The 27,977-nt window shown below is 43.4% G+C and overlaps 1 protein-coding gene across 4 annotated transcripts in view; it reads left to right on the top strand.

The window, feature by feature from the left end:
* The window catches only part of ADCYAP1R1 (ADCYAP receptor type I), a 182,216-nt gene extending 154,752 nt beyond the window's left edge, over window positions 1-27,464 (top strand). For 2 of the 4 annotated variants that reach the window (XM_039527537.1, XM_039527536.1), the window contains 3 exons: window positions 22,325-22,454; window positions 22,677-22,718; window positions 26,469-27,464. In XM_039527537.1, coding sequence (XP_039383471.1) covers window positions 22,325-22,454; window positions 22,677-22,718; window positions 26,469-26,657 — 361 coding nt within the window. In that variant the 3' untranslated portion in view covers window positions 26,658-27,464. Of the gene's footprint in view, window positions 1-15,328; window positions 15,413-22,324; window positions 22,455-22,676; window positions 22,719-26,455 lie in introns of all 4 variants that reach the window. The other 2 variants (XM_039527534.1, XM_039527535.1) reach the window with 2 other exon arrangements.
* The last annotated feature ends 513 nt before the right edge of the window (window positions 27,465-27,977 follow it).

Below are 27,977 nucleotides of genomic sequence, written 5' to 3'. Positions count from 1 at the left end.
GAGGCAAGGTGCATTATAGAGGAAGTATATTGCAATAGTACTGATGCTAAAGTCTGTGTCGTGTAGCCACCATGATTATGGGACTTGCTTCATTCACATTAAAATATATTCAGCTCCGCAAATATGAGGGATTATCATCAAAATTAGACATTCACGCTGAATAACCTTCCCAATGATCATTATAAGTAATTTCCTATGTTTTCAAGTTGAAAAGAAAGGTTAGAAACATTTAGCTAATTCCCGGTGTTCTTGATTTTCTTTCTGCAGACTAGTTAAATGCTTTAGCGCGTGCAATATCTCCAATTTTATCCAGTTGTACATCCGCCCATTCATTACCAGCCTGGTGCAATTTGTCATCCTCCATTTGGTTCGGGCTCAACATTACCTGCGTGCTGCTCGTTCCATTTCAGATTGAGTTGCTCTAACTGTGACAGAACTGGACAGAACAAACAATGACTCAGTGTTTATTTTAACGATGCTTAAAACCCAAAGTTCTCCTTCCATTATACTTGAGTGAAGGCCGGATTCATGAAAAAATATCTCAACCATTGAGAAGGGGGCACTGACTTCATTGTCAATGCCCTTTAAAATTTCAAGACTCTTTTTTTTCAGAGTTCTTTCTTTGTTTTGCTAGCTTATTAGACCATATTTTCCCCCAAATATCATCACTTGTTAATTATCCTTGCCGCCTACCGGCAGAAGTGAGCCGTCAAAGGCAAACATGCAGAAAGTTCAGGCTTGTGGTCCTTGGGCCATGTTCTGATTTCTCAAAAATAACAGGAGTACTTGTGGCACCTTAGAGACTAACAAATTTATAACAGACTCCAAAGAGAGACTGCTGAACTTGAGTTAATATGCAAATTAGATACAATTAACTTAGGTTTAAACAGAGACTGGGAATGGTTGGGTCATTACACTAATTGAATCTATTTCCCCATGTTAAGTGCTCCTCATACTTTCTATGGGTCATCTTGATTATCACTTCAAAGGTATTTTTTTTTTCTCCTGCTGACAATAGCTCATCTCAATTGATTGGACTCTTACAGTTGGTATGCGTACTTCCACCTTTTCATGTTCTCTGTATGTTTAAATATCTTCTGTCTGTGTGTTCCATTCTATGCATCCGAAGAAGTGAGCTGTAGCCCATGAAAGCTTATGCTGAAATAAATTTGTTAGTCTCTAAGGTGCCACAAGTACTCCTGTTCTTTTTGCGGATACAGACTAACATGGCTGCTACTCTGAAACCTGTCGTTCTGCTTTCTGTTATTCTGGTGTCAGTCCTCAGTAGTGCCACAGACTTCACTAGAGTTGCTCTGGTTTGACACCAATGTAAATTAAATCAGGATTGAACCTGGTTGGAGTTTTGAGAACCTCAGATAAAAGGTGTTCTAAAAGGGTGAAGTGTTGATTATGTATTAACCTTCATAATTTTATGTATTATTTCTTTTTGATTACTGCCCGTAATACACAGGAACCCAGTGTGAGCTGATAGCCCCTTCTAGTGGCTGCACTATGTAAAAACGATTGTCTCCTACTGCCTCCAAGCTAAAGCAGCTGGTTTTATAGCTCAGACAATAGCAACTTCAGCTTTTATATCCAGTGGTCCAGGTAACATTCCAACAGATGACCCATCCAGGGGCATTGTTTGATCCACATATTGAAAGCCATGTACCAAGTTATAAATGGGCAACTAAATTCTTACCATCTGTTTTAACTCTCCTTTTGTGGACTAGAGACAAATATCTACTATTTAGAACCCTGCTTTGACTGGCACAATCCATGGCAGATCAGCCTGTATCATTCATATATTTTTTCATGAATCAGCTGTGGAACAGGAAGCCAAGAAATGCTTAACATGATGAACAGCCAAGGTTTTTTCATCCATTGCATGGCAAACACAAGTAATATGGTGAAGACAGTGGGCCAGATTCTGCACTCAGTTGCCTAGGTATAACTGAGCACAGAATTGTCTCTAGAGTTCTAGAGATAGTAAATACACCTGTAGTGCAGAAATAACTACATTGAGGTGTCTAACTAAAATTCACTTTACTGTATGCATGACCAAAGTTACTATTAATGAGAGGTTTATTTATATATGAAACGGAATGTAATTATATCAGTACGATAGGTTAAAAAAACCCAGGAGATGCATGAATCATTTATATGCTGGGTTGAGCCATAAGACTAAAATAGCGCAAGCATTTCCATTAAGCTTTTTGCTTGTTCACTCATTGCCAAGGGCTAAAGCACATTTGATTGACATATATTGGTTTTGGCTCATGGATGCATAGTATAATTTTTTTTTGGTTTGTTTCTGCTTTTGCTTTTTTTAACCAACTCTTCATCCTGACTTTTGTATCATGCCTGTTGAAAACTCAAAAGAAAAAAATAAAACCACACATCTATCTAGCTAATTCAGGTCTACGTCATTCCTCCAATCAGCATCTTGCTGGAAAGAAAGGAGAAACATGGCATATACCATAGGTAGGTATGATTTTACATATGGTCCAATCTAAAGGGCTTAGGTTAGCAGAATCACTGTCCTAAAGCTAGTGTTTTGGTAAACAACACTCCTCTGCAATTCACTGACAAAGTCACTGGAAATTCAGTGATTCATTTTGCTACTGCTTTGTCTTGCTGCAAGTGCTCAAATTAGCAGTGCCAGTTATTTCCAACAGGATCTTCCTGGCATAAACCCCAATTATAATGGGAAACTGCAGCTCCTTTGCTGAGCGGTCTGTCCATTGGCACGGCGCTTTAATTGCTTAAACACGGACATTATTAATGGGGGATGGGAGGTGGAACTCCCACTAACACCAGGAATGCAGGGGTCTCTTAAGCAAAGGTTTATCCATTCCAACACTAGGAAAAGATTATGGAAACAGTGAACGTTGTTTACTTGTCAGCACATGAGACAATGAGGTCCTAGGTCTCATTTCTAGAACAGCCAATAAGTATGTTGAAAATGGTTGCTCTGACTATTTTTTTTTAAAGACTAAATCTTACAAAAGTTGCCCACTGTTCAAGGATAAAATGCCTCCTTCACAAATATTGGGTTGTATCTGTACCTCTGCACCACACTAGGAGTAATTAAGGTGAACCCCCTTCTGCCCCCAAAACGAACTGCAGAAAGCAGTGGAAGTCTCTGGCCTGCCATTGAGCTATCTGTGTATGATACTTAGATGGTCCCATTCCTATAGTATCTGAAGCCTCACAATCTATAATGCATTTCTCCCCACAGCGCCCCTATGATCTATATCCCTATTTAGCGCATGAGGAACTGAAAGACAAAGTGTCTTGCTCAAGGTCACTCAGGGAGCCTCTGTTAGAGCAGATAACTGAACTTAGGTTTCCTGAGTCCCAGGTTAGCACCCTAACTACCCATCCATCCTTCTTCTGTACATATCCTGCTTGCATTATTTTAATAGTGATTGGAGGAGCAGGCCTAAAGCCACATCTATCTTGGATTTGGTTTTGCCATTTTATCGGTGACTTCCCAGTGCAGCATTCCATATGAGGGACAAAAGATTTGTCATTGTCAGTGAGGTCAGTTTAAAGAAAATCCCGTTAATTTCCAGTGAAACACAAACATTTTACTGTGCCTACATACGACATTGGTATCCTCTGATTTTGATACTGTAAATCACAGCAGCACTGCTCACCTGTCGGTAGTTACAAGGTCACCTGCAATGCATGACATTTTAAAATACAGTTCTGCTTTGGGGTGGGGGGGGTCATAATTCGAGGCATGTCCTTTAGAACTCACTCAGCACAGGTGAGAGCCGTTATCATGTAGGCCAATTGGGCTTTATTTTCTATTTTGAAGTAGCAATGGAAAATAAACAAGTTTTTTTTTCTCTAAAGATTGCATTCTCTAAACTCTGCTCCAGTGTATTTGTACCAACAGTTCCATGATGTTGGCGTGTGGCTGTAGAGAGGAAGGGGTATAATCACCAGGCAGGCTTTGTTGTGAATGGGTTGGCTATTTTTGAAATTAAGAGAGCCCTGGTGATGTCCCAGTAGATTCCACTTGAAGCCATTACATTCTGCTGGGTCATTTGATACTTGCCTAATTATTGATTAGCCCAATCCTTTCAATCGGCCACAGTTTTCTGAGATGGTATTTTGACATGTGGATTTAGTGCAGCAGGAGTGCGAGCTTCCCCAGGCACTCGCTGTCCCACCTTTGCCAGGGCTAGTGTATCAAGCCATGAACTGAAGGACACAGGGCTAGGACAAAATGGCAAGGTTATTCTTGGATTTTTTGGGATGGGGAGAGAGAGGGATTTTGAGTTTTGTTTTTCAAATTGATCCCCACTCCTTTTTTCTTGGAGTCACTTGCTTAATGGGGCTGAATTAATCGGGTCTTCATGCTGCAGTTGTTCGCTGACTGCAGATAATGGGGAATAATTCTGACATCTCTTGAGCTATGATGTGCTTTTAATTTCTTTCAAAGCTTGCAGCACAACATGCTATTCTGTCAAACGTCTGTTGCCATTCACCTTTAGGCTTCTGTCATATGAAAAATGAAAACGGCACTAATGGCCAATAATGGCTCTTCTTTTTTTCTTATCCTTGATTTCTTGTGCCCTCTGTTTTGCAATTGACGCTCTTTGTGCCGAGTGTCTTAAGGATTATAAATTGGTGCGCTGGACAAGCATGCAGGCATTTCATGATGTATGGCTATGTTGAGTAAGACTGTGGTGTGGAAAGGTGTTGATGAACCTGTCTCTCATGAGACTAACATATCTAGAACATAAGAACGGCCATACCGGGTCAGACCAATGGTCCATCTAGCCCAGTATCCTGTCTTCCAACAGTGGCCAATGCCAGATACCCCAGAGGGAATGAACAGAACAGGTAATCATCTAACTGTGTGCATGAAAGGAACTGCGCGCTGGTGATTATGCAGTTAGTTAAATTCTCTGGGCCAGATTCTTCCCTCACTTAGGAAGGGAACCTGCAAATTGCAAATCATATAAGTAGTTCCACTGAAGTAAATGGGACAGTTCATATGAATAAGAGTCTGCAGTCGCAGGCCTGTATACTTCATGCAGCAGCCCACTGGATCACATTCTCCTCATTTCCACCCAAGTAAATGCCATTGACAGTACTGGGTTGAAGAGGTGTAGCAAAGATCCCATTGGCTGCAGTGGGGTTTCACAAAGTGGAGACAAGAATAGAATTTGACGTCATGCGATGTCTGAGTCAATCTGATCGTTATTAATGCAGCATATTAAAGTGGATTCTCTCATTTACACCATTGTAAATCAGGAGTAACTCCATTTAAGTCAGTGGAGTTATGCCAGGGTACAACCAGGGTGAATGAAAGGGTAATTGAGCCCACAGAGCCTGCTCTTAGCTTCTGTTAATTTGGCATAGCTGCATCGAGGTCAATGGAGTTCTGCCAGTTTACTCCAGCTGTCCATCCGGCCCCTCAGTGTCACATGTTCACATACGCTCTAATCTTCCTGCTCTATGTTTTGTGCTTTCACTAATGGGAGTTTGTGCACACCGATCCAGGAATGCAAAATCTTGTTGGCATGTGCAAATGCTTGATTTTGTGGGAATTCAATTCAATTCAATTCAGCAAAATTGATAGTCCAAATTTTCGGGGCCCCTTAGAAAATGCAGCCGTTAGCATTATACTTTCAGCTTATGCTGATTTGGGGCATTAAATGCTCTCTTTAAAAAAACGGTAGTGACTCATTAATTAATTAAGAATTCCCTGATCTTCAATGTGTGAATTTGGGCATGAGTGCTCTGCACATCAGGTCAGTACTCCTTTCTGTAATTGCATTCCAACACACATAGGCTTCATCTAGTACAGTATGTTTTTCATATTGGCTCATTACTCTCATGTCCTCTGCGGTTAGGTCAGTTCATTTATAACAGAATCACTCCATTATACGTGACAATATACAACACCCCTTTGGATCACCAAGAACAATTCACTTGATTAAATAGGATCACATGAAACAATGTAAGGGAAGCTCGAAATGATGTAACTTTGAAACGATAGCACATTTAGTAAAGAAGATTCTAGGCTTAAGTGTCCGCTTGCTGCTTCTTTTTGCTCCCAGCCTTCCTGGCCAAACAAGGGCTACCCTACAATATGGTCTCCCTTCCGCTACTTGATCTCCGAGTGAAACCCACTGCCTTCCTCAGGGCTGCCTGCCTGCCCTATCAATATGGACAACACCAAAAATGATTCCAGGGTGTGGTTTATTGCTGACTAGGGGTGGTTTGGACCCAAATCCCATTTCATCCCAGCTGAGTGGGATTTGGGACTTCCAGACAAATGGTTCAACTGTGAGCCCATCTCCAAAAACAGAGAAACATGAGAGCTTCCATACTAGGTCAGACCATGGTCCATCTTGCTGGTATCCTGTCTCCAACAGTAGCCCATACCAGAACTTCAGGAGGAGTGTACAGAACAGGACTATAGTAGAGTGATCCATCCCCTCTTCCACTCCTGCCTTCTTGTAGTCAGAGGCTCATAGTTGCTCCAAATATTAGGTTGCATCCCTTACTATCTGGGCTAATCGCCATCAATGGGCCTATCCTCCATGAACTTATCCAGTTCTTTTTGAACCCAGTTATACTTTTGGTCATGACAATGTCCCATGGTGACGAGTTCCACAGGTTAGGTGTGCATTGTGTGAAAAAGTACTTCCTCTTGTTTGTATTAAACCCGCTGCCTATTAATTTCATCAGGTGACCTTGGCTTTTGTATTGTGTGAAAGGGCAAATAGCACTTCCCTATTCATTCTTTCCTCACCAGTCATGATTTTATAGACCTCTATCATATCCCTCCTTAGTCATCTCTTTTCAAGATGAACAGTCCTAAGCTTTTTAGACTCTTCTCATACAGAAGCTGTTCCATACTCTTGACCATCTTTGTTGCCCTTCTCTGAAGCTTTTCCAGTTCCACTTTATTCTTTTTGAGATGGCAACTGGAACTGGACACAGTATTCAAGGCGTGGGTGCACCATAAGTTTATATAGTGGCATTGTGACATTTTCTGTCTTATTTATATCCCTTTCCTAATAGTTCCTAACATTCTGTTGGCCTTTTTGACCTCTGCTGTGCTTTGAAATTTTCAGAGAACTATCCACAGTGACTCCAGGATCACTTTTTGGGGTGGTAACAGTGAAATTAGAACCAACTTTTGTATATGTATAGTTGGGATTATGTTTTCCAATGTTGATTACTTTGCACTTATCAATGTTGAATTTCATCTGCCCAGTCACTCAGTTTTGTGAGATCCCTCTGTAATCCTCACAGTCTGCTTTGGATTTAGCTATCTTGAATAGTTTTGTGTCATCTGCAAACTGACACTTCACTGTTCACCACATTTTCCAGATCATTAACAAATATGTTGAACAGCACAGTCCCGGTACAGCTTCTTTGAGGACTCTGCTGTTTGCCTCTCTTCATTGTGAAAACTGACCATTTATTTCTGCCCATTGTTTCTTACCTTTTAATCAGTTACTCTGAGGACTTTCCCTCTTACCCCATAACTACTTAGTTTCCTGAAGAGTCTTTGCTGAGGTACCTTGTCAATGAAAATCTGAAAATCCAAGTACACCATATTGACTGGATCAGCCTTAACCATGTGCTTGTTGACTCCCTCAAATAATTCTAATAGATTGGTGAGGCATGACTTCCCTTTACAAAAGCTGTGTGGATGCTCCTCCAGAAAATCATGTTTATTTATGTGTCTGATAATTCTGTTCTTTACTGTAATTTCTACCAATTTTCTCCTTACTGGAATTAGGTTCACTGGCCTATAACTGCCAGGATCTCCTCTGGAGCCCTTTTTAAGAATTGATTACAATAGTTATCCACCAGCCATCTGGTACAGAAACTGATTTCAGTGAATACTACTACAATTAGTAGTTCTGTCATTCCATGTTTGAGCTCTTTCAGAACTTTTGGGTAAACACCATCTGGTCCTGGTGACTTATTACCATTTAATTTATCAGTTTGTTCTAAAACCGCTTCTATTGGCACATCTTCTTCATGCAGCGCACAGTCAACTTGTGGAACTCCTTACCTGAGGAGGTTGTGAAGGCTAGGACTATAACAATGTTTAAAAGGGGACTGGATAAATTCATGGTGGCTAAGTCCATAAATGGCTATTAGCCAGGATGGGTAAGAATGGTGTCCCTAGCCTCTGTTTGTCAGAGGATGGAGATGGATGGCAGGAGAGAGATCACTTGATCATTGCCTGTTAGGTTCACTCCCTCTGGGGCACCTGGCATTGGCCACTGTCGGTAGACAGATACTGGGCTAGATGGACCTTTGGTCTGACCCAGTACGGCCGTTCTTATGTTCTTATGTTCTTATCAGTTTGGGACAACACTTCAGATTTCTCACCCAAAAAGAATAACTCTGGTGTGGGTATCTCCCCCACATCCTCTGCAGTGAACACTGATGCAAAGAATTCATTTAGATTCTCTGCAATGACTTTCTTTTCCTTAAATGCTTCTTTAATACCTTTGTCATCTAGCACCCCACTGCCTGCTTGTCAAGCTTCCCACTTCTCATGGACTTTACAAAAAATCACTGTTATTTTTTTATGTCTTTAGCAAGTTGCTTCTCAAATTCTTTCTTCCCTCAAAGGTTCCCTAGTTCCTAAACCTAAATCCCGCCTTCTGATACCATCTCATCTACACATTTAAACCTTGCAATAATTCCTGTCTTACTGGCCCTGTGCATAGAACTGGAAGAATTTCAGAGAATGCTACCATGGAGGTCCTGGACTTTAATCTCTTACCTAGCAGCCTAAATTGGGCCTCCAGGACCTCTCTCCTACATTTCCCTATGTCACTGGTATCTACATGTACTACAACCAGCGGCTCTTCCCCAGCACTATATTTAAGACTATTTTGATGTCTCGTAAGATCCTCTACCTTCTTACCCAGCATGCAATTCACCAGTCATCACAAACCCAACTATCTATGTTTCTAATAATTGAATTCCCTGCTACTATTACCTGTCTCTTCCTAATAATTGTGGTTCTTGCCCCTGGAGGGATATCCTCAGTGTGACAGAAGGTGGGTCCTAACTATGGGATCGATATCCTCTGGTCCAGTTTGATGCTGTCCTGCCCTGAGAATTTCATCCTCCTCCACAGCACAGGGGCTGTCAGGAGGTGGGTACGCTCTACTATGCCCCCAGAAGTCTCCCTTGTGTACCTCTGTCTCCCTTTGTTCATCCACTCTGACCTCAGGAGCCCATACTCAGTCTCTGAGGGCTGTGGTTTGCTTGCACCGCACGCCCATGAGGCAGGTAGCTGTACATGTTTCAATAAACTGGGGAGCCCCAGACATGCTGATGGTCTCTTGGCTGCATTTTTTTTGTGACTCTTGTGGCTTTTTTTATGTAGCCTTAGTTTAGGGTAAGTGTGTTAGGGGCATGGGTTTATTTGGCTTTTTTATTACTTTTCCTGGGGATTTAGGTAATAATTGGAGATATACCAATCTCTTAGAGCTGGAAGGGACCTTGAAAGGTCATCTAGTCCAGCCCCCTGCCTTCACTAGCAGGACCAATTTTTGCCCCAGATCCCTCAGTGGCCTCCTCAAGGATTGAACTCACAACCCTGGGTTTAGCAGGCCAATGCTCAAACCACTGAGCTATCCCTTGGTGCCTTTTGGATTCTTATAATCCTTCAGCCTCCTCCCTCTGCAGCCAAACTCTCCTTCCCTCAGTAGCTCACTCAGCCGCTTTGCTCTCGCACTTTGGCACAGGTTAGCCTTACCAAGTAGCCAGCATCAGTAGCAGTGGTATGCTGAACAGGGCCAGTAACTCTAAGCCTGTGGAACAATGCGGGGTGGCTTCCCCCCAGGCAGCCAGAGCCCATGCGTCAACTTCTGTTTTTGGTTACCACGGGGTAAACCTGGAGTAACTTCTGCTTTTAGTCACACTGGTGTAAAGTCCTTTAACTTCAGTGGGGCTAATCAGGATTTACACTCATGTAGCTTTAAGCAGCGTTGGGGCCCCAGGTCATCAGTACCAGGGAAGCATTGGGAACAAAAATAGCCTCTTCACAGACATCTGGTCACATTAGCTGCCCTGTGCCCAGCAGCTCCAGAGTTTTGCATTGACTTTGGCTTGGCAAGCCCATAGAAATACACAGTGTAAGACATTCTCACACTCCTCGAGCTTAAAGACCAGAAACAAAGTTATCCACAGAGATTTTAAACTAAGAGTTCTCATGAGAATGTTAGAGAGTTTGGAGCTGGCCAAGAGTTCTGGGGAATGGGACTCACTCTCAGAAACCCGGCTGAGAGGCAGATTTCTCTTTGTGAAGTGCACAAAAATGTTTGTCCGTAGGGCAGGACAAACACAATACAGCTTACTCTCTGCCTGCGTGGATTGGGTGATGCATAGTTCTAATATAAAAACAACGAGGAGTCCTTGTGGCACCTTAGAGACTAACACATTTATTTGGGCATAAACCTTTGTGGGCTAAAACCCACTTCATCAGAAGCATGAAGTGCATCAAGGACTCCTCGTCGTTTCTGCTGATACAAACTAACATGGCTACCACTCTGAAACCTGTCACCATGCAAGTTCTAATATAGATTCCCTGAGTAGGATGGATGCTCAAAACTTGTATAAACTGAAGTTTTTGCAGACATCACAAGTAATATTTTTCAAATGCAAAACTACTTCAGCTTTGCAAGCATTTCTTCCTGATCCTTTAAACCACACTTTTTGCAAGGGTGATTTTGGATTTTCCTTGCTACAGTGAATCCTGTGTTATTCAGTAGGAAGAGAAGAAACTCCAACTCAAGCCTCTTCAAAAAAGCTAAATAGATACAAGTAGGTGCTTAGAATATGAGGTGTAAGCTGTGTCTATTTTTCATTAGATAACTCCTCTGCTCCACTCCTTTTTGCACGGTTTGTCTGCATTATTATCTCTGGCCTCCTTTCCGCTATGTTTTCAGTCTCCTTTTCCCTGGCTTGTCTTCACTACGGCGCTAAATCAGCACCGCTGTGATTGATGCAGCTGGGTCGATTTAGTGCACCTGGTGAAGACACGCTACATTGGCAGGAGCGCAGTCTCTTGTCATTGTAATTAATCCACCTCCATGAGAGGCGGAAGCCATATCAGCAGGAGCGCATCTCCCACTGACGTCACACAGTGTAGACACTGCATTAAGTAGATGTGAGTTATGTCGCCCGGGGGTGTGTAGTTTTTTCACACCCCTGAGTGACATAACTTTCATCGACGTGAGCAGTAGTGTAGACAAGCCACCTGACCTCCCACCCCCAAAAGGATTTGCCCAGGAATTCTTAATAGCAGCATTCTTAACTTGTAAGAAGTTTCCTGTTTTTCACCTTTACAATCGTGCATAAGCCAAATTCTCCCTCACTTACACCTGTGCAAGTCTACTGAGTTAAGCACTACCTCTTCATCTCCATCTGCCTTGATGACACCGCGCAGCCCCATTCTAGTGAATGAACCTGATCTATCAGCATTCCTAAATCCACTGTCAATGTATTATCAAAGTGCTGATGCTATGCAAAATTAGAGCACAATACACTTTTATTAAACATTAAGAAATGGTTTGACCTCATGTGTTTTTCGCTCTGTTTAGAAAGGCAATAGGTCAGATTAGATCAGGTAAAACTCTAGAAAGTATGTTTTAAGAGGAAATAATAGGGGATTTTTGAGAGCTTTTTTGGAGAAAAAAATATTCCAGTTTTGTTTTAAGAAAAAGCCTCTTTTTTTTTTTAGTTTTTGCGTTCCCTTCTTCCCCTTTTTTCAGTTATCAAAAAGGGAAAGGGGTAATGGATTTGGATACAACTGCATGGTATCCAAAAAGACCACACAAGCAATAGTGGTATAAAAGCTTCTAGCAGATCTACATTCTACATATGTTTGGTTTATCTTGTAGAACACAATAGCAGGGATATAATTCTCTATTGTGCTTGGTCCTGCTAGTGAAGGCAGGGGGCTGGACTCGATGACCTTTCAAGGTCCCTTCCAGTTCTAGGAGATAGGTATATCTCCATATATTAAATTAAATTAAATTAAATTAAATTAAACATTTATTAAATTAAGTTCAGTAGGATAGTTGGAAAAAAAGAAAACTCGTGGAAAGGTTTTGCTGGTTTTTATGACGTTCTGCAGACCTTTTCTGTAATTATTCCCAAACAATGTGTATTGCTCTTTCCTGGTTTTGCAGCAGCACTTGTCATCAAATATTATTTCCAGAGCTGTGTTTTTTCCTGCTGCTAATGCTAGTTTAGCAAACAAGCAGAATCATGTTGGTTTCTTATCCACCAGAATGATCTATATACACACACACAATGGAAAATTAATCTGCCAACTAGAAAAAGAGTGTAGCTATAGCTGGGTCAGTCACAGGATATTTGACAGACAATTGGTCCAATAAAAATAAAAAAATAAAAGATGTTATTTCTAAGGAAAAAAGGAGTGACGTGATAAGGGAAAGCATTTCTCACGCTTCAAAGAAGGTGCTACATGGAAACGTGTCAGGAAGAATTAAATCCAGGATTAAGATTTTCAAAAGTGGTAAGCAATTTTTGGGGGTGTCAATTTTTGGATGCCCAATTTGGGAAACTATAAAAGGCCAGATTTTCAGAAACTGCTGAGCACCGGCCCTCTGAAAATCAAACAGCGAGGTACCCTAAATCGCTAGTCACTTTTGAAAATTTCAGCACTCATAAAAACAAGCTGACTGAATCTTCTAAAATTGTCTCCTGATTCCTCACTATGGATTTCAGTTGCCAAACAATGCACAATACAGCACAGTCAAAACAGACAAGGTACATGATGCAATGAACAGTTATACTCTGAGAAGTGATTTTCTAACAATAACACCATGCAGTTCTTTATTTACTCTCAGCACTATGCACAGTAAATGAGCTCTGCTTGCAAGTCAAAGCATGATTATTTTTTTCTATCTGCTAGAACAGTATCTGTCACGAGATCGAAAACTCCTGCTCTGTTCTCTCTGGCTCTTACATCATCACCAATAATATTCTGCAGTTGGAATGTAGCTGTAAAGGTTGTTAAAGGTGCAGAAAGAGAGAAGTGTCTTTAATAAGTGACTCAACAATGCTAACCGTGGTAATGAATATGGTCCAGCTATAAAATATTTATTCTACTTTATTGTTCCGTTTATAAAATGCACCTTTCTGCCATCTCTAGGCAAACTGATGGGCCTGAACTGAGTCATCCCAATGAGCGTTAGGGCTGGCAAGCTTTGACTTTGCCACCTCTAGGCAGATGCACAAAAACACGAAATAATAATATATTAACACAACCAGAGAAAGACATGCTGTCAGTGCAAAAAGTCCCCCAAATTGTCATAAAAATTCCTTCCTTCCCATGCCACCTCCCTGGGCAAATGCCTGAGTAAATAAGTAGGCTTTGCAATCAAGAGAGCTGAGTTACGTCTGTGAGGTCAGGTTGGGAAACAAATTGCAGTCATGGCCTCCCCTGGAAATGCTTTGCCACCTGACTCAAGAACTACAAATCTGTGGTCTGTTAGCTGGAGCACCTCAGATGGTCTTAAGAGAACAGATGAAAGGGTTGGAAGAGCATCAAGCATCCCTGAAAGCCCTGAATCCAGCCAGGGGAGAATTCTCCTGATGCAGGAAATGAGAAAGACAGTGACTGTTGTCTGAAGACCTCCTCTCAAATATTCATCTAGGGAGCATGCTGTGGGAGGGAGGGGCATATTTGGGCTGGAGTTGCAGCATTGCAGAGATTTTGGACAGACCCCGGAGCCTGCCATAGCTTAGCCTCCCAGATTTGTCTAATTCATCCTGGGGGCTGCTCTGGCCCCCAGAGTACCCCAGCAGCTAGAGCGCACCAAGGCGGCTTAGATCCACCTCCTTAGCCCCCTCACCTCTTGGTCGGCAATTTCTGTGCTGCATCTCTTAGAAGTGCAGCATAGACAGCCCAGGGTGGATAAGGGGCCAACACCTCTGCTTCAGGGGAGCTGTGCTGATTTACACCAGTGGAGAATGTGGTCCCTAAAACAGCCAGGACCCCAGATAATATACCATCCGTACATCAAAACCAACCCCTTGATGTCCCCCCAGAAGCAAACAAGAAGAGAGCACTTGTGTAACAGGGTCCCTGGGGAAGCCCCACTAAGCAATCACATTGGGCTTCTGGGGGCTCGTTCATACCAGAGTTATGCCACCAATGTAATCTGGGGCAAAGTGAAAAGTCCACCTGCAGGTGGGTTGCAGCAACACAAAGCATTCGTAAGCCCTGCTCCCTGCCACACGCTGCTCGCCCAAATTGGGTGGGGCTTACTGGGGCAGGGTACTTGATGCAACACATCCCCAGGGCAGCCTGCATTGATGGAGACTCAGCCACAAGTTAAAGCTGTCTCCCCAGACAGAACCCCCAAGGGGAAGCAGCGATGCAGAAGCCACCTGCACACGCTATAAAAAGTTGTTAGCCATTGGCTCCTTATAAATGTTCCCCCAACTTGCCCCAATACTTCCTTTCTTGCCAGCAGTGGGCACGCCTCCCAGGCACACATGGGAGTGTAATGAGTCCCTCCTCTTCCAGGGGGCTTAGCCGGAATCTCAAGGAGAAGGTGCGGTACTGTCGATACTGAATAAGGCTGCCATTTTTACTTGTATACTCCTCTTAGCGTAAGCACACTGACAAAGCGTGCGATACGTCCCAATGAGCAGAGCCGGTCATGCACACAGTTTCCCAAGGAATTCCCATGGTTTAGAGGAAGCTAAACTGAAAAAAACACATTGTTGTCCGTGACCACTTTCTAATAATGAATCACACGTGGTTGCAGAGTTACACATGCCTTTAATTTGGGGCTGGTCAGACAACAATACAGACTTATAGCAACAGGGGGTTGGACTAGATGACCTCGTGAGGTCCCTTCCAACCCTGAGATTCTATGATTCTATGATTCAATTTCTGTTTTATAACTTGATGCCACTATTTAATTGTTTTCCATAATACCCAGTGTCTGTTTCAATTGAGTATATTGTTCTTTTATTCTCTGTGCAGTATCTGACAGCAAAGTCACATGTATTTTTTTTAATGCATAAATGTTCTAATCACCTGCAGCCAGGTTGTTCCTCCCTTAACTTACTGTGAATCAATACACCACAATTGCCAGCGGCAGCTAATGCATTTTATTTATGTTTTTGCTTTGATCAAAGAGCTGGTTTGCGCTGCATTTGCGTTTAGTTGCATCCACTTTCCATCTTTGTGCCATGTCTCGTGAAATGTGTTGAAACTGACCTACTTTGGCCTTTCATGGTATTCTGAAAAAAATGCTAATCTTGTCATATTTAGCAGCTGCGTTCAGAAATGCTACTGTAAGCCCAAGAGGGCTAACCAGCACTCTTGCAAGATGTCAGAACTATCCACCATTACCCTGTAAGTGTACACAATCCCGTGACATTATTGTGTTTTTGTGAGGCATGTTGCAAATAAATGGTTTATATTAGCAGCGGGTCCGAAGGGAAACTGTTCATTATTTCTTGTTGCATGCGGATGATTTTGTTTTTGTTGTTGTTGTGTGCTTCTGCTGTTACATCACAATCAAGAATGTTAAGCTTATTTGTTTGAAATGTGTCAGTTTATTGACCAACACGATTTATGATTATGAATAGTAGAATTAGGGCTTAATCCAAAGCCTTTTGAAGTCAGTGGGAGTGTTTTTTATTGAGTTCAGTTGATTTTTGAATCAGTGTGTAATATACCCACAAAGTCTTTATGAAAACTTAACAAACCTGCCCATTTTTAAAGAAAAAGTATTAATCATTATGTAGCAAGGGAGTGCTATGCACATTGGAAAGAAAGTACTTTGCCTGAAACTTTGCTAGGAAAAGATAAATATGAAAAATATGGACCAGATCCACAGCTGGTATATATTGGTATACCTCCACTGAAGTCAATGGAGCTACAGCAGTTTATGCCAGCTACAGATCTGGCCTAAAATGTATTTATGTATATTTGCTATGCTGTATGATGTACAGCCCAGCTTTCACTGGAATTTCATGGTAAAGTCTTGTGATTTGAACCCTGCACTCTCAAAGATGGCCTGTCAAACTGATCTAAACACAATACAGCCTTTTCTCAAGGTCAGGGAAATTTCCCTTCTTAATGGTTGCACATTTTTTCCCTTTGCTTTCTAACCTATCCCATTTTAAGCCTGAAAATATATATTTTTTTAGTTTAGAGACTGGATCTCTTCTCAGGTTACTTACAAAAAGAGAGCAGAGGAGCTGCCCAAAAAGATTCAGCCAAGGAACTGATCCTGAATAAAAACAAACAAAAGAAATAAAAAGTAGGAAAAGAAGAAGAAAATAATTGTTTAAAAAAAATCGGCAAAAGGTATTTGCTCAGTCCAGAGAAGGTAGTGATCTGAGAACACCATAGAAACTGAAATCCGCATTTCTGGGCTAAAATATTTTTTAAGGATGAAATTCACTATTTAATTCATAGGGAAATGGTGGACAGGCCTAATGCTGAGCCTCTGCATAGCAGTGAATTTCACTCTAAGTGAATTCAAAGGAGTTGAAAGGTGGCAGATTGACAGCTGAAGTCTTCTAGCTACCATAATATAAACCCGGCACAGGCAGCAGGCAATGTTAGCTCTCCATATGCCATCCCTGTAACATACCTCCAGCGTGTTCATGAGAGCTGCTGCCTAGCTGTGACAGGTTAGTTTAGTATTCATGCCCATTCAGCTGTTAGGCTGAAGGCATTAAGTACTAGCATTCTTACTGGCATGCCAAACAAGAGAGATGTAACCAACTGCCCTGTTCGGTTTCAGAAGAGGCCCTGCAGATCTAAGTGGTCTGTTTTCCAGCCAGGCAGAGATAGGCAGGCCATTGACTGAATCCTCTACATTTCAAAACTGTGGAAATATACAGAAAATGTCTCTATCCAGGAGATTGCTGAGTTCCCAAACAACCATACCCTCTCCATATCCACCCGTCTCAGATTTTGCTTCCCCCTCCCGCCGCCGCTGCTCACCACGTCCCTTCTCTCCTCCACCCACCCCCCGCGAGGCTGCCCACCATGTCTCTCTGCTCCTTCAGCCTCCTCCCCACGCGAGATGCCCCACATCCCTTCTCTCCTCCACCCCCATCCCGTGAGACCCCCCCCACCTGCCATTCACCACATCCCTTGTCTCCCTCAGTCCCAAGAGACATCACGCCTTCTGCTCACCATGTCTTTCTTCACCTTCCTGCCCCGCGAGGCCCCCCCACCAGCCGCATCCCTTCTCACCCTCCCACACCTCGCGGTGCATCCTTCCTCAGGCCTCGACCTGTGAGACCCCCCCCGCCTGCTGCTTGCTGGGGCCCTCCTCGCTGCTCGCTCCAACAAGGGGGTGAGGAGGGACATGGTGTGCAATCGGGGGTCTCATGGGGGTGGGGGTGGAGGAAAGGAGGGAAGCAGCGAGTGGCAGGTGGGGGATCTGGTGAGGGCAGGGAGTGAGGAGGGACTTGGTGAGTGGCAGGCGAGGGGAGGTCTCGGGGTGGGGAGTGAGAAGGGACGCAGTGAGCGATAAGGACCTCAGGAGATGGGGGGTGGAGTGGAGGAGAAGAGGGATTCACTCACCAGGCAGTGGTGGGCGGTGGGGGCCTCAAGAAAGGGACGGAGCTGGGAGGAGAAGAGACAAAGTGCAGGGCCTCGAAGTCCAGCAGTGTGTCAGTGGCAGCTGTGCCAAGGTAGGCTGAGCCTCCACTGGCCTATTATATCCACCACCCATGAGATCCACGATGACTCCAAGATCTCTTGTTTGAGTGGCAACATCTAATTTAGTCCCCATCATTTTGTATGTGTAGTTGGGATAATTTTTTCCAATGTGCATTACTTTGCATTTATCAACATTGAATTTCATCTGCCATTTTGTTGCCCAATCACCCACTTTTGTGAGATCCCTTTGCACCTCTTTGCAGTCTGCTTTGGACTTAACTATCTTGAGTAATTTTGTATCATCTGCAAATTTTGCCGCCTCACTTTTTCCAGATCATTTATGAATGTGTTGAATAGCACTGGTCCCAGTAGAGATCCTTGGGGGACCCCGGAAGTTTTATATGAAAGTGGTCAAGAGAAGAGAACCAGGGACTCAGCAATAGGCCTCAATCAGTCTGTTCATAAATTGGAATAGTTGTCAATGTTGTCTCAATCTTAATGTGCACAGAGTAGCATTGCCTTAAGCTTATATATATGACAAGGATGTAGTTCTGTTAGGTGGCCTCATGACCAGACTGGCATAAGCAGGGAACCATGACACAGACACAACTTCAGTAAGCAGAAGACATCTAGAGAAGAGAGAGGCAGCTTTCAGCCTTCAGCTGCTGTTTTTTCATGATTCCCTCTTTCCCAGAAGCAGGAAGAACAGATAAACCCCAGAGCTTCCTCACAGAATCCGTTCCAGAGTCACGGCCCTCCTCCCTTTGGGGGCTGTCTATGTGCCTGACAAATGAAAGAGTCCGTATAGAGGACAAAGTTATGGAACTTTCCTCGTTGTTATTTCTTCCCTCCTATTGTAAATGTACCTCACTTAGGGCATTAGAATTCAGGTTGGTTGAGGCAGCCTCATCAATCAGGAGATGAAGAAAAAGAAAAGGAAAAAAGGAATCCATGTGTTTTCACAATAAAACTCCATTGCTACTCTGACTCCCAGTCACACTATAAAAGCGAGAGAACCCATCCCTGAAACTGTGATAACAAAGTCTCTCATTTTTAAGGCTTTCGTTGAAGACAGCCATCAAAACAATAGATGTTCTGCCTTGTTCGTTGTCTAACAGGGCATTTTAGCTAACTCTGGTATCTTTAGGGGTGTTGGACTGTAGCCAGGAGTTTAGTCGCATTTCTTAGAGGCTGTGTCCCTTCCAAACAGCCAACTAATGTTTGGTTGGCGAGCTAGTGTTTCTGCATCTTCAGTAGCATGTCTGTTAAGTTCTGTGGCCATGAATGTAAATAGAGGCAGCACACTGTAACAGTCTTGCTTCCATCACTGCTTCTGCTTTCATTTTTCTTTCCTGCTGCTGCTTCTGATAAAACAACAGGAATCATCACTTCATCCTCAACAGACTGTTTCTGCCCGTTGCAGGGTGACTACCCACCATCATGTTGCCAAGCCTTCTCATTCAGAAACAGCTATAGAGAGCTGCAAAAATTGTACCTGGATACAAATTTCTGCTCAATCCAGGGGATGTTCAGAACTGGTTTGGGTTTAGCTTATTATAGCGATAGGGCCAGCTGTGAAATTGAGATTCGTGTGCAAACGTCCCCAAGTTCACAGGTATTGAGATCCCCGGTTTTGGCTGTGACCCATCTGTAGATGTGATAGCTGGCTGCCAATGCTGGATAACATCTACGGAGAGGTTTTGGTTCATCAGTTGTTTTAATTTTGTGTTTGTTGCCTTTTGGTTTCCTCACCAGCAGTTTTGTTACATACAAGATCTGCACAGTATAGAAATTGTAGGGATCTCAGTTCCTTAAAGATGGAGGTTGTTAATGCCCTTCCCCAACGTCCTTTTGTGACATGGCCAGTCTATTGCACCAGATACTTCAAGTTGTCTTTCCTCTAGGCTTGCTCTTTCATCCATTTCTGTTTGTTTTCTTGGCCTTTGCGGAATATGGAGCATTGAGCCATCACACTGCAAAGCTCATTTGTTAGTTCACGTGTTTTCTCCATAGCAGTAATGGAAGCACAATTATGAAAGCACATAACTCCTTTTTTAAAAGAGTGAGGAAACTTGTTCTGTTTAAAGCATGATTTTATTTAGTATTTCAAAAAGTCTCACCAACCAGCTTAGAGCCTTTGTCTTGACATCCTGGTTCAGGAATAGTATGCTTCAGTCAGACGAGACAGACTCCTTAACAACATCTAATTCTTTTATACCCATTACAATCTCCTTTTCTAACTTGTTTTGAGCCAATTTTTGATCTTCTATAAATCTGTGTGTGTATAAAACACTTCTTTCTTAGTGTTCACTGTGCATGTATTTCCTTCAAGGTTTTCCTGGGGTTAATTAAAGACAATATCCTCCAATCCTGAGATGGCATTGCAGTTACAGTTTCTGAGATTTTAAAGCCTTTAAGGACATTTTGATCAACTCATCATACCTCCTGCTTAGTGCAGGTCATAGAAATTTACCCAGGCATTCCTGCATTGAACCCAGCAACTTGTGGCTGAATTAGAGCATGCCATTTCCATCCATTGTGAAACAATATACTTTCCATTCAAGCTGGGCTTTTTTTTTAAAACATCTCCTCTCTAAAATGATGGATTTTGGAGAGCGATAGCTCCTTGTCTATCTTCATGCCTCAGCTTGATCTCTTCTCATTTCATGGTGAGCTTAAATATTGTAGTGTCAAATGGGTTTGAAGATTCTCTTAACCTGCTCTCTCTTCTTGTGCTTCTGTCACTTCTCTTATCCTCTGTGATATTTTTGTAGTCCATAAAAACCTGTGTACTGAGGCTTATGATAGACTCATAGACATTAAGGTCAGAAGGGACCATTATGATCATCTAGTCTGACCTCCTGCACAGCGCAGGCCACAGAATCTCACCCACCCACTCCTGTAACAAACCCCTAACCTATGTCTGAGTTATTGAAGTCTTCGAATTGTGGTTTGAAGACCTCAAGCTGCAGAGAATCCTCCAGCAAGTGACCCATGCCCCATGCTGCAGAGGAAGGCGAAAAACCTCCTGGGCCTCTGCCAATCTGCCCCGGAGGAAAATTCCTTCCTGACCTCAAATATGGTGATCAGTTAAACCCTGAGCATGTGGGTAAGACTCACCTGCTAGCGCCCAAGAAAGAATTCTCTGCAGTAACTCAGATGATATAGATAGGAACACCTATCTTGGAGCTGGAAGGGACCCTGAAAAGTCATTGAGTCCAGCCCCCTGCCTCCACTAGCAAGACCACGTATTGTTTTTTGCTTCAGATCCCTAAGTGGCCCCTCCAAGGATTGAACTCACAACCCTTGGTTTAGCAGGCCAATGCTCAAGCCACTGAGCTATCCCTCTCCCCTTAAGTGTCTAGTAGCCTCCTCATTAACTTGATCCATTGTAGTGAATTGACCGATGAAGCCTGTATACTCTCACAGCCTGTTGACTACCTGTACTTTGGCTGGCTCAAGCTGTGTCAGACAAAGGGGAATGCTGCAGAGGATGGGGAGGGGATACTGCCAAGAATACTGCCAGCAATGAGCCAGTGTCACATTTTCGCAGGGGCATTCAGTATAGCCATGTCAGCACTGCCCATGAAATAATTGCGGGGAGTTCTTCCAGAGCTCGGCCAGGGCCTCTTTCTTTCTCTATTCTCACCTGTATGCCAGCTTGTTTTAAGGGAAATATTCATGTGTCCCCATCAGATGTCTCTCAGCCAATCATCTTTCTACTGGAGGAAATTAACCTTTGCAACCAGAAGTTAATCTTTGTGACCGCTATACCCACTTTGTTTGCAGATATGCATTCAGTTGGCTTGTTCCTTTTGTGTGTTTACCCATAAAAATTCAACTTGTATTGTAGCAGAAGGCAAGAGATGGTTTCTCATGGTGGCAAGCTGCCTCACCAACCATAGGCTTGCTTAATTAGGGCTTGAGTGATACATCGACATTGTGCTGGCCCTCTATGTAGCGTGAATTTCATCCATATAGAATCAATTGCTCACTAGTTCATATTTAGTTCCCAGTATTCTTGTCTAGACCCACTGGGCTCCATTTTCCTCTCACACCATTTTACGTTGGTGCAACATAGTTGATCTCAATGGAGTTACACATGATTTCCACCAGTGTAAATGAAAGCAGAATCAGGCCCCTGGGCAGTAAAGTCATGCTTGCATAATACAATGGAGACCTTTTCTCTTTCAAGAAGAGGTGAACACACAGAGAGGAGATTCTGGGTGCTGCATATAAAGAAGGCAATCAGGTGGTGCTATTGTTCTTGATTTTATTTGTATTATGGTAGCACTCAGAGACCACTGCTAAGATCAAAGCCCATTGTGCTTGGTACTGGACATATCCCTAGTAAGAGACAGTCCCTGTCCAGAAGAACATGCAAACAAAATAAGAGAATATGATAGTCCACAGTTCTAAACTATTGATACATATTCAGACTCAGACTGTACCAAGTGTCAGAAAATGGGGGCAGAATAAAATGTGGGCAAAATCAGGGGATGGGAACAAATGAGAAAACTTGATGTATATATTATTTTTATTTATTATTATTTTTTGCAAATGGAACACCACAAACTGTTAATCAAAGCTCAAGTTGTCCCTGCAAAGATATATTAACGTTCTTTCAATTTGTCGTAACAGGAGGCTGGCCCGCTCCACTCTGCTGCTTATCCCCTTGTTTGGAATTCACTACACTGTGTTTGCCTTTTCTCCTGAAAATGTCAGTAAACGGGAGAGACTAGTGTTTGAACTGGGACTGGGCTCTTTCCAGGTGATTATACCATGAATTCTGCTTTTTAAAAAAAAAAAAAAGAAAGAAAAGAGAACTCTGGATTTGTTATGACTGCTGTGCATGGATCTCTCTTTGACTGTGTGTTCATTCACTTACCGTAGGTGCTTTGTAGACTAGCAATTTCTCTCCCCCGCCCCCTCCTATTTTCAATCAGTTCCTAGAGGATTTTCATTTAAGGTCTTTTCTCTGCTGTTTATCCAGGGCTTTGTCGTTGCTGTTCTCTATTGTTTCTTGAATGGGGAGGTAAGATTTTTGATATTTTTACCTGTTCTCCCTCCGCCCCCATCTGTTTAGCATGACATTTGCTTGTGATCACACCGTGTAACCCACCTCTCAGCTGTAATTCATTAGCTATCTACTCCTTGTTTGCATCCAAATTTCAGAATGCCTTCATCAAAGCCGGAAGCATGGTCTTTTGGTCAAAGTACAGGGCTGGCAGTCAGATAGGTCTGGGTTGTCTTCCTGCCTTTGCCTCTGGCTTACCCTGTAACTGCTCAGAAAGTCACTTGGGACTCCTACTACCAGTGCAGGATTGGGTTCTTAATAGCCTTATGTTACAGTGTAGCTGTAAAATGGGAATAATAATAATTCCATACTTTACAGAGGTGATTTGGAGCTATTTTTATTACTGCTTGTAAAATGATTTGAGATCCTGGAATGGAAACAGGGGATTTTGCCTCTAAAGATGCAACACAATATTTAATATTTATTTCCAACATTTTGCTGTGCGTAATATTTGCAGTTTCTTTCAATTTTGTTAAATAACTTAGTCCTATTTTAAAGGGCACTTTCTCAATTTGGCCTTTGGCACAGTGAGTGGAGAGGAATGAGTTGCATTCATGGCATGGCATTTATGATTCTTGCCTTTCAGACACTGTAGATTTGATCCTAGATTTGACAGTTATTTTGTTTGTTATTAACCCAAATTGGTCTCTGGGGTTTGCAGTCATTGTGGTTTTCCATATGAGTGCCATTTACTATGGATGTGGGGGGGGGATAATTAAAAATATAGGACCAAATCCTTAGATGGTGTAAATCAGCTTTTCTCAGTGGAGTGATGCTGATTTACATTATCTGATCTGGCCCTATAATGAAAGGCTGCTTGGGGGAAAATTATATATAGATATATAGATATATATTGTGATAGACCCAGGCCAGTTGGGTACAGCAGAATAGCAGAAGGCAGATATACTGGCCACTGGATTAACAGTTTTCTGTTCCCTGACTGACCAGAGCAGGGGCTGCTCCAGGCTAATGAGAACACCTGACTCTAATTAACCTGCAAAGAGTCAGGTGAGGCCATTCAGTTAATGTGACCACCTGACTCTAATTAAGGCCCTGCTGATACTATAAAAAGGGCTCACTCCAGTCAGGCAGGGGAGAGGAAGTGCGGCTGAAGGGCTGGTTAATGAAGACACCCTCAAACCATTGTTAAGGGAGCCCTCAGGTAAGGGTGAAGAAGGGAGAACCAGGAGAGCTGTGGGGAAGTGGCCCAGGGAAATGTAGCAACTCTGGCAGTGAAAGGTTGGCTGCCAACAACTGCTGCCATTAGGGTCCCTGGGCTGGAACCCGGAGTAGAGGGTGGTCCTGGGTTCCCCCCAACCCACCACTACAGGAACATCTCCTGGAAGGGGAATTCAGGTCCCTGTCAGGACAGGAGGCTGAACAGAGACTGTGGGAGTTCTCTCACCAACCTCCTTGCAGGCCTATGATGAAAAGGGCTCAGTAGACTGTAACCCTGGCCCTAGAGAGAGAAGGGCTATGTGGAGGGTCACAGTGAGCCACTGAGGCTAGCATAAACCACCTAGAAGTGCAGGACCCACGGGAGCAAGGTCAGAGCTCTGCCACAATATATAATTTTCCCCCAAGCATATATAAAACTGGCCTTGCGAAGGCACTGCTTACAGGGAAGTTTTAGGCAGTGTTCTGCACTTTTTACATAGGCAAATCTACAGTAATTGTGCATGTGTGAAATCCCATTTCCATGCAATAAAACTATGCTCTAATTTTGTCTGTGCATCTCAGTCATGAATGAAGATTGGGAGATATATTGTCTAGTTGATGTGCAGCATCCTAATAATGCTTAGCATTTATAACAAGCTTTCCATCGTTAGAGTTCTTAAAGTAGTGAGTTTCCCTTAGAAGATTAGTTGCTAAGTTGTATTTACATTCCCATTGCAATCAGTGACACATTAGGTATACCTGGGTATTCAGCGACCCAGCAGGTGAGTGTACCGTACTGCGTACATGTCATATATACACCCAACAAGTTCAGCGAGCATCATGTGGTTAACAAAGAAGAGTTAAACCTAATTACTTGTTCATCTTCCAACTGTACCTGTCATAGCATGTGCTATTATTGCGTCATTTAGGTGACATACCAGGACGATGCTAGAAAGGGTAGCATGCACACTTTCATATCTGCCTGCTGTCACCCCTTTGTGGGGAAATGAGAGAGGAGAATGCAGTGTTTTCATTAGCCACACATCCACAAAAGGCGGATGGAAGCACTGGGAACAAGATGGGGATGAGATCAGGGGCGGCTCTACCGTTTTGGCCGCCCCAAGCAGTCATCGCGCGCGCGCGGCGCCGAGCGAGCAGCAGCGCGACCTCCGCGCACACATGAGCAGGGGTCCGTGGTCTCCCGGGGGCGGGCTGACCCCCGGCGGCGGCGGCGGCGGGCGGCGGCGCGCGCGGCGCGCTCAGCAGCTGCCGCGGTCAGCGCCGCAGCAGGCGCCGCGCCGAGCCGCGCCGGCTCCGCCGCGGGCAGGCCGGTCGTCCCGGCGCGGTCGTCCGCCGCCCCGTGGCACTCCAGACAGCCAGGCAGGCGCGCGTCCGCCAGCCTGCCCCCCCGCCTTAGCGCCGCCATTTGCTGGTGCCTTTGGCCGCCTTTGCCCCTGGATGAGATGTGGATGAAGCATATTCCGTCTTGAATGGTTCGCCAAGGGCCCAATCCAAAGTCAATGCCAATCAAAGGGGAAATCTTTCCATTGACTTCACTGGGCGGGGGCGGTTCATGCCCAAGGAAAGATTAACTCAATAAGTGCCAAATGCAATGGAGAGCAAAAAATGCAAGCATGGTGATGCAGATTGTTTCCACTCATAAGGGAAAGACTCCAATCTGATTTGAGGATGGTGGGTCCGCGAAGTTGCAGCCCATTGTTTCAGAACTGAAAAAAAAAATGTCACTGACCGTATCATCCCTCTGCTCTAGATATGGTGGGTGAAATCCTGGCCACACTGGAGTCAATAGCAAAGTTCTCACTGATTTCAACAAGGTCAGGATTTCACCTGGAGTATCCAAGCTAACCACTAACTGCCTGGAGTTAGGAAGAAAGTACCACTAAGGGCAGAGGAGTCCATACTTGTCCATTACAGGATTTCATGGCTATGCTTCTTCCAAAGTATCTGGTATTAGCCGCTGTCGTAGACAGGATACTGGACCAGAGTCATGACTCAGATACTGTGGGAGTCGGTGGGCTTAGGAACATTATTAATGTTATTGTTACATTTTTATTTATTATTTGTATTATCATAATGCCAAGCAGTCCTAGTCATAGACCAGGACCCCAATGTGCTAGGTGCTGTACAAACACAGAAAAACAAAACAGTCCTGTCCCCAAAGAGCTTACAATCTCAGTGTAAGACAAGAGACAACAGATGGGGGAGTATAAGAAATCAATGAGACAGTAGTCAGCATGGTAGGCAGTGGACATGACAGGACCTCGATGCACCCCTGGTCTGATTCATGGTGGCAATTCATGTTCCCTGATGTCAGTGAGCATAGACTGAGTATACAATAGGGTTGCATTGCATTTCCCCACTGCCTCCACCCCGTGCACATCTAGAATTCTCCCTAGAGTTCACTGAGAGGAGAAGTTCAAGACAGGACTTAAACAAGCATTGTTTATTTTTGAAACTTGATTGTCTGTCAGCATGTACCCGAGCGGCTAAGTACATAAAAAAATGACCTTTTAAAGTTTCTCCCTAAAGGTGCAATCAGAAATAAAGAGAAAATGGAGGAGCTGGAAAGTCAACCGGTATTTTGCTGTGGATTTCAAACATCGCCATCCCTCTCTGGCGAGCAGCGGAGTGAACGGGGGGACACAACTCTCCATTCTGAGCAAGAGCAGCTCTCAGATTCGGATGTCCAGCATAAATGCAGAGAATCTAGCGACATGAGCAACTAAATAACCCCTCCCCCCAATAAAACCCAAGACACCCCGTTAAAAAAAATATCATAATTTTGGTGGTGTGGGTTTTCTTTTTTAATGATTATTATTATGATTTTTTAAATGTAAGATGTGTCCACAAGCATGAAACAAAACATCCCTGGCATTTTGCAGAGAAGAAAAAAAGGATATTTTTTTAATGATCATTGTAAATACACCACTAAGATCCATGCCATTGACAAAAAAAAATCAATAAAACGCCAAGCCCACCCCCACACACCTATTTTGAGCATCTGCAAGTAATCCATTGTCAGCCAAGTGTATCAAGTGATTGCTGTGCAGTTGTGAACATTGGTTGCCAAACTGATATAAATCTCTCTGTGCATGGACTTCATTGTTGTTATATTTGGGGTCTGGGTTTGTTTGTTTTTCTAATCCAATGCATCGTCATTATGCCTCATTCCCATCTTTCGTGTCTGAATATTCTCAGTCTCTTTGGAGTCTTAGGATATAGCTATAGCGTTGGGGTTAATAATGCCAGCCAGTTCACCAAGGACTCCGGAAATGGATTTCATGGCTGGATTTGGTCAGAAGAACTCAGCGGACTTAGAACATCTGCTGTGACTGTGAGACAGCATACCTGTCACCATTCCGGAGAGAGGAATCCATGCAGCAGAGATGGGGGCTGCTATTTTAGGTTCTACCTAAGCTGTGAATTTTCTAAGAGGGCCGTCCATTTGAGAGAGATCTATATTTTTGGGGTTGATAGGTTGGAGTTTTGAGTAATGTGAACAAAGATTCCCCCCCCCCCACCCACCCCCAGAGGCAAAGGTCAGTTCCAGGAGTCTCGCTTCCTCTGAATTACACTGAAGCTCCTGCATCAATGTCTGATCATTGCACTGCGACTGGTAGTGGCATGACATGTGTGTGTGACCTCTGCGACCAGGCTGGCATTGACAGTGTTACGCCTCAAGTTTGCCAGCACAAGAGACTCAACAGGGGTCCAACATGGTGGTGCAGGAAGATTAATGTCCTCAGTGTCTGTGGAGCACCTAATGTGAACAGTCAGACACTACGGAAGAAAATGATAAAGACTTTGGATGATTGACCATATCTGGCAGTTTCTTCTGTCATTGGATCTTTTGTTTGTTCACCAACAGATATTATTAATGCCAATGTCAGAAGGACAAAAGAAAAAGTCCTTTCCAACTTTGCCTTGCAGTAGAGCCACAACTGGATACATATCTACTTCAGTCAAACATCAATGATGTCAATTATTTCTTGAGAGGTTTTATGTGGTGTATAAAGGCTTTAAGGACTGTATTTGCTC

This window comes from Mauremys reevesii, linkage group 2 (genome assembly GCF_016161935.1).
Source record: "Mauremys reevesii isolate NIE-2019 linkage group 2, ASM1616193v1, whole genome shotgun sequence".
NCBI lineage: Eukaryota > Metazoa > Chordata > Testudines > Geoemydidae > Mauremys > Mauremys reevesii.
This window is presented reverse-complemented; position numbering and strand designations above follow the sequence as displayed.